The 14,410-nt window shown below is 39.9% G+C and overlaps 1 protein-coding gene across 2 annotated transcripts in view; it reads right to left on the bottom strand.

Annotated features, from left to right (window-relative positions):
- Positions 1-14,410, bottom strand: part of SMARCC1 (SWI/SNF related, matrix associated, actin dependent regulator of chromatin subfamily c member 1) — a 144,759-nt gene that overhangs the window by 32,250 nt on the left and 98,099 nt on the right. For both annotated transcript variants that reach the window (XM_033131869.1, XM_033131870.1), the window contains exons 22-24: positions 11,668-11,723; positions 10,096-10,210; positions 9,278-9,432 (exon numbers count right to left, since the gene is read on the bottom strand). In XM_033131869.1, coding sequence (XP_032987760.1) covers positions 9,278-9,432; positions 10,096-10,210; positions 11,668-11,723 — 326 coding nt within the window. The remainder of the gene's footprint in view (positions 1-9,277; positions 9,433-10,095; positions 10,211-11,667; positions 11,724-14,410) is intronic.

Raw genomic sequence — 14,410 nt, 5'->3', positions numbered from 1 at the left:
ATACAAAAGGAAAGTCACTGATAACTGGACTGAGCACTAAGAAATTCTAAAGGGAGTTCTTTGAACAGGAGGAAAAAAACCTATTCCATTTAAGAAAACATTGAAATGGAGAAAGAAACTAGACATAATCAACAGGGAAAGGTGCATTATGTTCTATTATATTAAAGAAGTGGTAAAAATAATTTGGATTTAATTCAAGAATGCAACATGTAATCATTAGGAAAAAAACTAATAACCAAAATATGTAACTAACAAGATCACTGGAGAAAATAGAATAAAATATATTGGATTAATTAAACATAAGATGTTACTTTGGAGGAAATTGGTGACTAGTACACGGGACTGCTGTATAGTATTTTTTCAATTTCTATGAATCTATAGTTATTTCAAAATAAAAAGTGGGAAGAAAATAAAGCCTGCCCAAGGCTACACAACTATTATGTGGCAGGAAATGGATTAAAACCAGTTTGAAGACGCTTTTAAAGAGTCTTTTATGTCTCCTTTGTGTGAAGTAGAAGAGATATTGAATAAGCGATTGTCTAGGCAAATGTTATTTTACTTAAGCCTCATGCATGAAAGGTGGCTTGATTATGCTTAGAATTGAAATTGGACCACCTTAAGTCCTTAATTAGGTATGTTTTAAAATGTTCTTCGATAGTTTTATATGTACTTGCCTTGTCTCCTTCTACATTAAGAGTTTTCTGCCACTCCAGCCAGTGAACGTGACTTGTCTCATTAAGCTGCATGGCGCAAGGTTAATAGGAAGGGGGCGGGGAGGCCAGACTGCTTACTGCCTGTGCAGTCATGGCCGAGAAGTTACCTTGCCTCTCTGTGATTGTTTCCTCATCTGTGAAACTGGACAACAACTGTACCTACATCAGGATGGTTGTGAGGACACACACACACACAATGACAGTAGGTGCCTGACACTTGTGAGCTGTAATACTGCTGATGCCCTGGGATGTTGGAAGACCCTCTTCTATCTGTACTGGACCACTTCTAACATGTCTTTAAGACTCGGCATTAGGCATCACCTGCTCTGGGTAGTTTCCTGCATCATGGCTCCCACAGCCTCAGGACAGTACTTAGAACTGCATTTTATCTATTCACTTGACTTCCTCTCCTAAGAGCCAAGGCCGAGAAAAGCCCCATATTTAGGTACCTTTGGCAATTTCAGAAAGGGAGTAAATAAGGGCACGAAGTGGGGAACAGAGAGGACAGGGAGAAGAGGCAGCCTAGAATTCATCTGTGTCTGAGGTTAGAAAAATCACTGGAAATCTCCAGAAGTAAACCTGGGCACTTTGAAGTGAAGGATGAGATCATGACCAGCAAATCGTGGCCTTCAAACTAAAAAAGTAAATTTGAATATAAAATTTAGGGAAAGGAAAAAAATAAACAAAAAAACGTGAACATCTAAATTTTATGACAGTTTATTATTCAATATTTATAGAATTATTCACTCTGACCTCTAAACAGTTTTTTCAATTATCAAAATTACTCCACCTCAAGTATAAGAACTATTCACTGGTGTGGTTAATGACATTGGGTTTTGAGTGGAAACAAGAGAAAAGAACCAAAGTTGCACATTAAGTTTGGCTTTTTCATATTTCAAGTCTTAATATTGTGACTTTATACAATTACTGAAACCAAATGACTGCATCTTCCCATCTCTTTCCATCTTGCAAACCTTACTTATAAGAGGACAAATGCAACAGTAGGTTTCTCTGAAAGAAGCAACTTGGTCCTGCACACTGTCTCCCTTTCTGAATTTTGCTGATTGAATCCTAATAAATTTGTTAACGTGACATGTCTCTATGTACTGTATTTCTACATTTATAGGAAAAGCCTCCTTTATATTGATTTAAACATCCATGGGGTCCTGAAATGATTAGATAAATGTTACCAAGCACTGGGGAAAAAAAATAAATAAATAAAAAATAAAAAATAGAAAAGAAATTAATGGATCCAAATACTACTCATGTCTGCTTTAAGAAAAAAAAATTCTTAGATGGTAAAAGTGAGAATCGTTGGCATACATTATGGGACTAGGGGGAAATACTAGGTTTATTAAGCACTTATGCCATTTTAGACACCACGGTGTATTTTCATGCTGGGTATTTTCATGCTACTTCTTTTACTTCTAATAATAACCTACTCAGAAATACATTATCTCCATTTTATTAGGTTGGTGCAAAAGTAATCGCGGTTTTTGCAATTATTTTTAACCTTTAAACCAGAATTACTTTTGCACCAACCTAATATATAGAATGCAAATAAAGCTCAGAGAAATTAAATATCTTGCCAGGGTCACAGTTAAGAGAACTGGGAACTGAATTCAGTTTTGAAGTGCCTAGAAACAAAACTGGGCAGTAAGAAAGGTGACACACTGAGACTTGGGGAGGAGTTAATAGTACTGTATAAAACAGTCTTGTATAAATGTTTTCTTCTTTTTCCTGTTATTTTTTGGATTTTAAAAATTAGAAACTTAAATCACAATTGGTATACCACAGGTGCTTTAAAAAAAAGGTATGTTTTTTTGAGCTAGCCATTGGGTTTTCAATTGTAAAATGTCTGAAAATGTTTTTATTAGACAGGAGAATTTTATCAGATTGTATTTCTGGATTGATTGGGATTACCAGATTCTAAGTATGTAGATCTGGATTTTGGTTTTGGTTCTGCCAATAACTAGTGACATAACTTTTAGTTTGTCATTAACTTCTGTAGGTCTGTTTCTGTATCTATGAGATGAAGGAGAGTTTCAACAAACTCTAAAATCATTCTGTGATATTACAAATGAAATGTCTGTTGGTAGGGCTTAAATGATCTATTCAGGCAGTAATCCATTTATAAACACACCTGTGTGAAAATCAAATATGCAAAAGTAGAATAAATTTACGTAAGTGTGGATACATGTGTGAAAAGGAAAGAGTTTCATTCCAAGAAATTTTGAAACAGTATATAATCCCTGATTAGAGCTCACTTAAGACTCACTCTTCAAGGTGACATTTCCATCATTTTATACATAGTCTTTAATTTTTTTCTTTTCCAACTAAATGTACAGTCTAATAACTCAAATGATTATATGAGGTTCAAGGATAACGGGTTGACTGTAAGTTCCGAAGGGACCATCCATATCTATTTTAGGCCTCAAATAAATCTAGCATTATAGTAGTGTCTGGCACATAACGAGAACTCAAATACTGGCTTAAGGAATAATCAAAGTATGGCACATTCCAGCTTATAGTTTGCTTTTTTATACTTTAACTTAATTGAAGCTTATAATAATCTTGTCCAAAATGCAAGAGTTCTGAGGCAAACAAAATGATACAGACTCAAAAAAGTTATTTTAGTTGCCTAAGATTAAGAGACTAGTAAATGGCAGAGCTGGAACTACAATTTAAAATTCCAATCCAAAGGCCTTTCAGTTAACTCCCAATACCTAGTAAGAACAAATGATATGTTAGTGGATAGTTTCCCGGGGGAATTCTTAGAAGGGACTTGTGGGAGATTAAAGATGGCCACAAACACATTGGTCTTCCTTCCATCAAGAAGTTGGGTCGGCTGGCCCGGTGGCTCAGGCAGTTAGAGCTCCATGCTCCTAACTCCGAAGGCTGCCGGTTCGATTCCCACATGGGCCAGGGGGCTCTCAACCACAAGGTTGCCAGTTCAATTCCTCGAGTCCCGCAAGGGATGGTGGGCTCCACCCCCTGCAACTAAGGTTGAACACGGCACCTTGAGCTGAGCTGCCACTGAGCTCCCGGATGGCTCAGTTGGTTGAAGCGCATCCTCTCAACCACAAGGTTGCCAGTTCGATTCCTCGAGTCCCACAAGGGATGGTGGGCTGTGTTCCATGCAATTAGAAACGGCAACTGGACCTGGAGCTGAGCTGCGTCCTCCACAACTAAGACTGAAAGGACAACAACTTGAAGCTGAACGGCACCCTCCACAACTAAGATTGAAAGAACAACTTGATTGGAAAAAAGGCCTGGAAGTACACACTGTTCCCCAATAAAGTCCTGTTCCCCTTCCCCAATAAAATCTTTAAAAAATAAAAAATAAAATAGAAGTTGGATCTATAACCTGCCCTCCTGAATCAGGCCAGGCTCTCTTAACTGCCTTGCCCAATAGAAAATAGTGCCATTTTCCAGTTCCCAGCCTGGGAACGTCATGTCCTATCTCTTGGAATGTTCTTTCTGGGAGTCCCGAGCTGCCATGCAAGAAATATGATCACCCTGCTAGAGACCACAGGGAAAGACGCCGAGACTACATGGAGAGACAGAACACAGCTACCCTGCCAAGGACAGGAGTTGAAGGAAGCTGTCTTGGACCCACTGGATGAACCCACTTGTGAGGTGACTACCACGAAATGACTCAACTAATACCAGATGGGACCAGAGGGCAGAGAGTGGAGGCTTTAGGTGGCACGCCTTCCATCCAGAGGTGTGATCTCTGATGCCCTTACTTTGAATTTGGATAGAACCTTTGACCAGTAGAGGTGGGTAGAAGTTGTGCAGTGCCAGGTACGGGCTCAAGTCAAAAGGCACTTGCAAGTTCTCCTTGTCACTTGGGACACTTTTATCTGTTACAAGCAGCCATGTAAAAAGCCTAACTACTCTGAAACCACCCTCATATGAAGAAGTCCAAGAAAACTCTTAGATGGTCTGTGTGGAGACAATGATGCCAGCCAGCTCTGAGGGTCTAGGCATTAGGCCTGAGTGAAGTCAGCTCAGGCCTCGGCAGCAACTCAGCCATGAGGGGAACACGGAGTGAACAGAGCCAATGCCACAGGGAGCAGAGTTTTCCCAGCTGAGTGAGTCTACCCGAGTTAATCACTTGTAAAAATCATGAGACACAACGAAATGAGTATAGTTTTAAGCCACTAGGTATTGTGGTAGTTACACAACCATGGATCACTGCAGCAAGAGCACTCACTGCTGATGCTCAGCCGTGGATTCTTGAAGGGTCTGGTAACAGTGATAACCAGAGCCTTCCAAAAGAAGGCCTACCGACAGAGCCCTAACCCTGCACACCGCGGCTCTAGAAAACCTAAGAAGAATGATAAGGTCTCAGAGTGTGTCATGTATGGAATGTAGGAGAATCAGCCTAAAAAACTAATTAGGGACGGCTGGATGGCTCAGTTGGTTAGAGAGTGAGCTTGGAACAACACGGTTGCAGGTTCGATTCCCACATGGGCCAGTGAGGTGAGCACTCCACAACTACACTGAAGACAATGAGCTGCCACTGAGGTTCCGGAGGAGCAGCCAGATGGCTCAGTTGGTTAGAGCGCGAGCTCTCAACAACAAGGTTGTTGGTTCAAGTCCCGCATGGGATGGTAGGCTGCACCCCCAGCAACTAAAGATTGAAAATGGCTACTGGACTTGGAGCTGATCTGCACTCTCTACAAATACACTGAAGGACAACGACTTGGAGCTGATAGGCCCTGGAGAAACATACTGTCCCCTAATAAAATTAAAAACAAAAAAACAAAAAACCCCACAAAAACTAATTAATGATAAGAAAGTAGTAACTTGATTGGAATAGAGTTGAGGTAACAAAGCAATGATTCTAGCTGGTAATGTGTTTCCCTGATTTTAACACCTAGCTGGACAATCAGCTCTAATGCGTCTTTTGGAGCAAAAATTAATATAAGACCCAGTCTTATTTAACTATAGTAAAATAAGACCGGGTATGATATATGATATAAGAAATATAATATAATGTAATATAATAAATATAATATAAGACGTCTTAATATTAATTTTTGTTCCAAAAGACATTAGAGCTGATTGTCCAGCTAGGTCTTATTTTCGGGGAAACGTATAAAAGCAGTCTCTATTTTGTCAGGTAAGTGAACAGGTCTAACTGTAGGCAAACTGATCAAATAGTCAATTTTTCCATCTGTCTTTTCTCCCTAGTTTCATCAAGTAAAAGATATGATATCAGTAATCAATGCATATAGTGTAAATCAATTTCAATCAATGCTTATCTGGTAAAGCCTTGTGACTGAAATGTACAATGAAAATTTTCCTATCTCAAGAAAATTTTAGGCATAAGGAAGTAAAAGGTATTTTTGAGGCGTAAGAAAGACTCTTTCTGCTGCTCCAGAACTTAACACCCAGTTACCTTGAAGACACCCACTTTAGCCATTTTAGGGTATGTGGGCATGCGGTGGTGGTAGAATAAATCAGAAGGAAATGTCTGTGGTCCTAAGAAAATGTGATCTTTGCTATCCTGGAAGAACTGAATCCTGCAGCTGAAAAACAAAACATGTTCTAATTTATTCCAGCAATAGTTCTGGACTCTTCCTTCCAGATAAACCTAATCACCCAGATGGAAGGGATCCAGGGTAGCAAGCCAATGAGGTTCCTTTCTGCACCCACATACCAATCTTCAGGTGAGTCAATTCACAGTTTGTCAGTAGGTGCAATGAAAACAGGACATGCTGCCGCCGAGTCCCCCATAGGAAGGCTGGGGAAAAGCCAGGAAGCATGCCACCCTGTCTGTGCTGGAGCTCCATCTAGAACCTCTAATTACCACTCCTGTCAGTGACAAACAATTAAAATGTATCAAGAAAACTCATAATAACAAAGCTGTTTATAGATACAGAAGAAGAAAAAGAGAATAAGAGAAAACTTGGATTGGCTGGATAAGCTGTACTGATTACAGTAATTTAAGTGACTTCCTTACCCCTTAATTACCATGTAGCACAAAAATGATTATGTGTGCTGTGAAATGTACCAGATCCAGCTGTAAGTGGCACTGAACAGATCATGTGTGCCAAGTCATGTCACATGAGCATCCGTACGTATCACTCTCACAAAGTGGTAGAAAACGTGGGAGTTTTGAGAATAAAAATCTAAGTTCCCAGGTATTAGAAATAAGAGTGAGTGATGATGAGGGAGTAAAAAGTCAGTGACCTAGAAAGAAAATGTTCTCTGGATACTCTTGTGTGGACTAAGGGCCAGAAAAACCGACCATAAGAATGGCTTCTCTGCAATGAAGGAGTCAAACAGCTGTGGCAAGGTGGTCAGTGGTGCACAGAACACAGGCTTTTGTTTGCAAAGTTGCACGTATCAATAGCTATGAGGTCATCACATTTTCATCAGCTATGAAAACATCACGAAGAATTTGTCCAACTTTTTATAGAAATCTAACAATTTAGGTCCTTCTCTGGCAACCTAGAGTGAGGCACACAGTGGTACAGACAGGAGAAATAATGAAAAGGAGGAGTGAGAGAACCGTCCTCTGTGACAGGGAAGAGTGGCTCAGCTGGAGACAGACTGGGTTCTGTCAAGCAGCACTGCAACAAACAGTCCAGGACGGACAGGCAAGAAATGATGCTTGAGAACTGACAAGGGTCCTGATCAGGAAAAACTCCTGAATTCCCTACTAAAGAGTCTGAAATTTTAGCCTGAGAGAGAGAGGGAGGCTATCTATTGAAGTACTGTGCTCAAATTTCTATTTTTAAAGATTCTTCTGCATACTATGATTCCATTTATATGAAATCAAAACAGGGGAAACTAATCCATGGTGTTAAGAGACCGGCCAGCAACTGCTCTTACAGGAGGTAGAACAACTGGAAAGGAGTATGAGGAAGCTTTGGGAGAGCTGGTAATGTTATGTTCTTGATGTGGGTGCTGTTTGTGGGCTCTGTCTGTGAAAAATTCACTAGTTATATAGATGTACCCACTCATTTGAATGTAAGTTGTAACTCAATAAAAACTTAAAAAACAAAGATTACTTTGGCTGAAGAATAGATAACGGAATGAAGGAGATAGGCAACATGATCGGAGGGGCCTAAGGGAGTAATGAAGGGGTTGGTCATTATCAGATGAACTAAAGTGCCATGAAGGATTTGATTTGGTGGCTAAACAGCTACAGAAAATGAAGAAGTGGGAGAATGAAGAAGTCCAAGATGACCGGAAGCTGCAGGCTGGAAGACTGGGTGGATGGCTATGCTATGCCCTGATAAAGGACAGAAAGGAGGGAAGCCCTCCTGGCCTCCAGCATCTCGTTTATAAAAAGAGAAAGTATACCCAAGACAATCCTTAAGTTGTGATAATAGTAAAAACAGTAAGAACTTGAACAACTCACAGATAATGAGACGCCAAAAAAGCACAACCTAGCAGAAGACAAAGAGACTCAAAAAAATGCTTCCAGTGAAGGAGCAAAACCAAACAACTGTGAAAAAACACCAAAATTGGTGTCTACATCAGTATTCACTTATACAAGGGCACACCTCAAAAATTCCTAGAGGCGGGGGTGGTAGAGAAGAGAGCCCCCAAAACTGCGCTGAAGGTCAGGAGGCATGTTTGAAGACCGACAAGTGTAAACATGCAGGAGGACATCAAGCTACTGTAACAGAACAGAATCAGAAGAGCAGAACTGTGGCCTGTAAACACACCTCCCCTGCTGTCTACACCTATGTCTGATGGGTAGACACTGCAAACAATGCTTTTGTGGCTGGAACTGGGCCATCTATGGGTTCCTTATAAAACATGCTCCACAGATGAAACACTGCAGAAGTAGTTCGCAGCAGCTGACGGGTCTGGGAAATTACGGGATTAAATTAAAGAACACCTTTACCAAAGGATTAAGAACAGTTCAAGATAAAACCATTAGGTATGTTCTAGCAACTACTGCTCGAAATGTGCTAACCTGTAGTGGAAGGAAACTGCTTGTGACGGTAAAATGGAAAAGGGGTTAAAAAGTTTTTTAAAACCACATATTCATGCCTGGAATGCTTTAAAATGGTAAATTAACAAGCAGGGAAAATAACATTCTCTTTTCTTCCTAAATATGCTGTGAATCCAATACTGTGTTATAAATAGAGAAAGCCACCCCCAGAAAAGCTGGCAAATTCAAGAAGAAAAAGAACTATTTTAGGTTTCCTCTCTCTCCTTTCAGTCTGTAAGGGCAGGGTAAAGTATTTATACAAGGAAACAGATTTTTGTCTCAAAAATCAAATATTTCAATCTGGTAGAAACTGGAACAATAGTCCATCAAATTAGACATTAATGTCTGCCTCCACACTCTGCGGTCTTTCCAAGGCTGGGTGACACGATGGCCGCTTCGAAGGCTGTCCCCTTCAGGAGCAGATGTGCCTTTCCCCATCCTTCTCCTGCCTGTGGAATTCTCAACCTAGAGATGCCTCAAGCAAACAGTCATCTCCTTTTGGGCACAAAGCTTTTTATACTAAATGCTCCCCAAGAACCTAAAAACAACACAACCGTTCATGGCTTAAGAGCGCACTGGAAAAGAGCTGTTAAGGGCAAACCTTGGCTTTGGTTGCAGCTGAGGCAAGAGCAGCTGCTGCGGCTGTGGCGACGTTTCCTTCAGAAATTTCATGTTCTACTTTCTTCTTCCCGATATCACTTTCTCGTTCTTTACAAGTATCAGTGAGTTCCTTGTTCTCTTCAGTCTCCTTTTCTTCTGGAAAAAAATGAATAAATAAAATAACTCAGAAAGCTTTATTAGCAGTGTGCCCCATCTCGAAAAGCCACCGACTTCTCACTTCTGCCACGTGACAAACGACGACTGATGTTACAAAGAGACCTTTTTAAGATTTTTGCTGAACCATCCCATGCATGTAAGTCTGCCTCTATCTGAGACAGATTTGCTAAATAGTACACTTTGTCTTCCCTTCCTTTCTCTAAGCTCTGTGTGTAGTCCCCTTGGATATAAAGGAAAATTCAGGGGAACTAAGAGCTAAGACCAACATGTTTGTCCCTTAATCAGTGAAATGCCCTGGGAAATCCCAGGGTCTGGAGGAAATCAGAAAAGCCAAAAAGAGAGCACTTCCGCAAGCTTCTGCCAGGCACGATGAGATTTGCCAGCAACTGACACTGAACATGAAATGGCAGGTCTGTGTGATGACCAATTTATCTGTCTGTATACTACTGAAAACAATGTAGCTTCTAGCGTTAGCACTGCTACCTACTTATCTTATAAAACTCAAACTGCGTATTTATTGTTACATTAAGAAACAAACTCAAAATAAACGAGGAATTATTCCTAAACAATTAAACTGCCCACATTTCTCCAGTGGCTTTTACAGTTTCACATAATAAAGTTTAAAGACTTTCCTCAAATTACCTGATTTGGCGTCCTCACTAACTTCACTATCCTGTTCCTTCTCACTATTTTTTTCATTTTCTCCGTCTTGTGCTTTATCACCTTCATCCGTTTCATTTTCCCCTTTGTTTTCTGCCTGAAAGGAGTAGAAGAGGATAGAGAGTGAGTAAAAAACGGCCCCATTACAAGTGATATAGCACAGAATAACTAAAAGTTCTCTTATTTTTGACAAAAAGTGGACTAGGTTCAAAAGGGCCTTGGAGAGAAATGCTGAATAGAAATTAATAAATTCAGAAGTAACTTTCACTCCCTCAATACCTGAGTGCTTGCTCACAAGATAAGCCACCCCCCAGGGACACAGGCCCTGCTCTCTCTGCATCCTCTGCTATAAGCCCACGGTTACAACACTCAAAGGAATGCCAGGGGAATTCATTTATATTATTGATTGGTTAAATGGAGAACTACTTAATAAATAAATGATCAGTTTATTGTCCAAAAGGACTAAAAGCATCTATAATGCACAATACCAACCAAGAAGAAAAATGGAATGCTGCTGAACTAAAAAGGTGACAAAGCCCTGTAACACAGCCACTTGCCAACAGTTTGTAGCAAGAGCCACAATAGAGCAGCAGTGAGCGTGCTCGCTCTGGGGACCAAAAACTTCAACTCCTCTGGTCAACATTTGGGATCATTTGCAGACTTTGAAATCCCTGTAACCTTGGAAAAACCTGTAGTATCACCTATAAAATGAAAAGACTATCACTGACTTGATGAAATTGTTTTAGGAATGAGATGAATTCATAAATGTAAAGTACAAAGCACAGTATTTGGAACATTGTAAGAATTGTAATTAATTTTACTCTCATCCTCTCCTTATCTATATATAACTTTAAAACACCTCATGTAATTTAAGACTGCAGATCCCTGCTTGTATCTTTCCACTCACATAGTGACGGACTGCTCTCATGTGCTCTGACCTTGAAGACTACTGTCCTGCCCCGCCTAGTGCACTTGCACTTACGCCTCTATGGGTCAGGGATCAGGTCCCGTACACACGGCACTGCGATGCCCTCCACACACTGGCTTCAGTGTCTCCCCTCCGCCACCAGTTGGAATCTTTGATTCCGTATCCTCCATTTCAATCTCTCTAGTTCTACCTGCTCTTCCAAATCTACCTCAAGTGTCATCTTCTCAGTAAGTCTTTCCTAAATATCTTTCTGCTGGCAGTCAACTTTCTTAAAAAATCCCTTAATCTTCTATAATTCTCTTCTGACACAAGGTTAGGACCTAAACCCTATAATTCAATATTCCTAAGAACTACGACTCTTATATTCACATTCCCAAATGTGTCTGAAAAGGGTACTAAACAAGGGGTAGGGAGAGGATAAATGTTCACCAAATGAATAAATGAAAAATATCCTGTATTATGTTTTGAGAGAATGATCCCTTAAAACCCAGCAAAGTCCAAATGGCTGACAGAATTATTTACAGCCCCTGCGAGGGACTAAAGGTCAGAATAAACCCAAACCATATGCCCTGAAAGGCATCCTGTCTGTGGCGTTTCTGTTGTGTGGGAATTCAAACAGGCTTCACCTTCTCAGGCTGCTGACCATCAGTATCTGTCTCCATTTTTTCCTCTTCAGTTCCTTCTACAAATAAAAGAATAAGAACAAGTAATACAATACGGAAAAAAAAGTAAAAGGTATATAGTTATGAGACTGTCTGAAATACAACTACACACGGTATTATCCATGAGTCTCACAACCATACGGTTGGTATAAGAAGTCTAATACAAAAATAATACACACTTTATGAATCTGATAAAGTTCAAAAATAGGTGTTAGAAATCGGACAGCAGTTAACCAGGGAAGGGGTGCAAAATCGGAAAGCAGGTTTGGGGGGAGGGTCCTAGGGTGACGATCTGTTTCTTGATCTTGGGGCTATTTAACTGATGGGTTTCACTTTTCTGTATGTATTAAAAGTCAAAATGTTTTTAGTAAAAAAGGCAAAAATACTTTTGTTATTATTTAACAGAGACTTCATGAGTCAGGTACTGGAGAAGTAATGCTGAGCTAGATATTCCCCGAAACCGAAGAGAATCGTGTTCCGGAGGGAGAGGACACAGCCAGCACACATGCGCACATGAGGTGCTGAGGATGCAACTATCTTAGTCAGGGAAGGACAAATAACTGCATAAGCATCTTCTAGACAGACATGACTGGGGGTGTGTGCATGAACAGAGAAGGGCATTTCAAGGAAAAGAGACAAAAGACTCAAGGGTGCAGGGGAAATGTAAGTCACCAGTGATGACCAGAAAAGGAGGACAGAGAAATCAGAAAGAGGGAGACAATGCCACAAAATGAACACTGTGAATGTGGTGGTAAGGCGGTCAACTATATCCCACAGGTAAGAAGTTAATGGAGATTTTTAAAACACAAACAAAACACAATCAGATAAGTATTTTTGGTTTTAGAACTTTATACAGAAACAAATATTTCAAACATAATGAGGGTTTCGTACAATTTTAAATAAAAGCATTCAAATATCCTATAGCTTAATTATCCTCTTATAAATGATAAGACTAATAGTATTTACACTCATTGAGAATACCAATATGTAAACATGGTTAAACAAGTATGTTTAAAACTAACAGTGTTAAAGTTATTGAATAGGAAAATCCCGTTCTCTAATTCTTGAGGATGAATCAGATTACCGTGCCTCCCGAGTTAAGGCTGACTAGGAGTTCCCAGGGACATATTTTCGGACACTGGGAATCTCACATAAGGATCACCACCTTCCAAAATATGCCATAAGCCTACAGGACCAGAAGCTGGACCAGAGTATGGAAGAAGTAGGGGCAGGGTCACCGAGACACAGTTGCCTGTAACAGCTCCCCCTGAGAAAGCTGAGCCATGGATTAGCCAGGTCCAGGGCAGGGAAAGGAAGCCTGGGCTCCTACACAGAGCTAGCCACAAGGGTGGCCAATGTGACTTCAAGCCAGTGGCAAGCCCTGGCTACGAGAAGCAGAATCCTTTGCAAGCAGTTTTTTCCAATACCCATTTTAGCCAAGATGATGCCCAAGTAATGAGCTCACAAAGAACAAACACCAGGAAAGGAACAAGAAAGGAAGCCACTAAGACTGACCAGAAACATTAATCAACACGTTCAGAACCCAATGAGATCTGTCAGATCCTGAATGGAGAACAGCCATGGATGCAATATGTAGTAAATAAATACCACAGAGAATCACAAAGATCTCTCATCAACAAGAGAATGTTAGAGATGGTCAAAGATTTCAAAAAATAATTAAAAGATCAAAGCAGTGTTAAGTGAAGAATTACAAAACCGTAAAACATACCTAAAGAAATGATCCATACACAGGACAGGAAGATGGAAAATATGGAAGCATGGAAAACTATGTGGATTCAAAAATGAATCCAAGGGACAGCTGCCTTTCCAGGTAATATAAGTCAATATAGGCATTAAGAACAGAGCGTTATTAGAAAGAAAGAGTAACAACCTAACGAAGAAAAGGTTAAAATCACCAGAAAACTGTTCAGTTTTTATATTTTGAGGACACTATTAAATGTGTTAAACTATATATAGTAAAAACTCACAGACTGTCAGAGAAAACGAAAATGTACATCACAGTGGGGGATTTGAACGTATTTCTCTCAATTAAGATATACAGAGCACGTGAACACAGCAAGATGGTTCTAATGTATATGTGTAAAATTCCACACCCACCAATTATAGGATATATACGTACATTAATGTCAAGCTCACATGGAACATTTAATAAAAATTGATCAGAAATTAGGTCATAAAGCAAGTTTTTGCAAATTTCAAAAAGTCAATGACATTTTCTCACCAAGTTCTCTTACCACAATACACTGAAATTAGAAGTTTAAAACATACAGATAAATTTCTTGGTGCTTAGAAATGTAGTTAAGGGAATCAGTAAAAATAGCACCTAGAAGGAAGCAAATGTAAAGCCTACTTAGGCTTACATTAGAAAAGAAAAAAGGTTCAAAGTTCATGAACCGTATATGTCCTTTTTAAGAAAGCAGAGAAAGAATAACAGATTAGGTAGGGGAAAAAAATAACAAGGGTAAAAATCAAAGAACTACAAAAGAAACCACAACAGAGTTTAAAAATATACAATAGAGTCAAGATACCCAAAACTTAGTTCTTTAGGGGCCGGCCCAGTGGCTCAGGCAGTTGGAGTTCCGTGCTCCTAACTCTGAAGGCTGCCGGTTCGATTCCCACATGGGCCAGTGGGTTCTCAACTACAAGGTTGCCAGTTCAATTCCTCGAGTCCTGCAAGGGATGGTGG

Source organism: Rhinolophus ferrumequinum, chromosome 17 (assembly GCF_004115265.2).
Source record: "Rhinolophus ferrumequinum isolate MPI-CBG mRhiFer1 chromosome 17, mRhiFer1_v1.p, whole genome shotgun sequence".
Lineage (NCBI taxonomy): Eukaryota > Metazoa > Chordata > Mammalia > Chiroptera > Rhinolophidae > Rhinolophus > Rhinolophus ferrumequinum.
The sequence above is the reverse complement of the archived record's forward strand: the minus strand, read 5'-3'. Positions and strand labels throughout refer to the sequence as shown.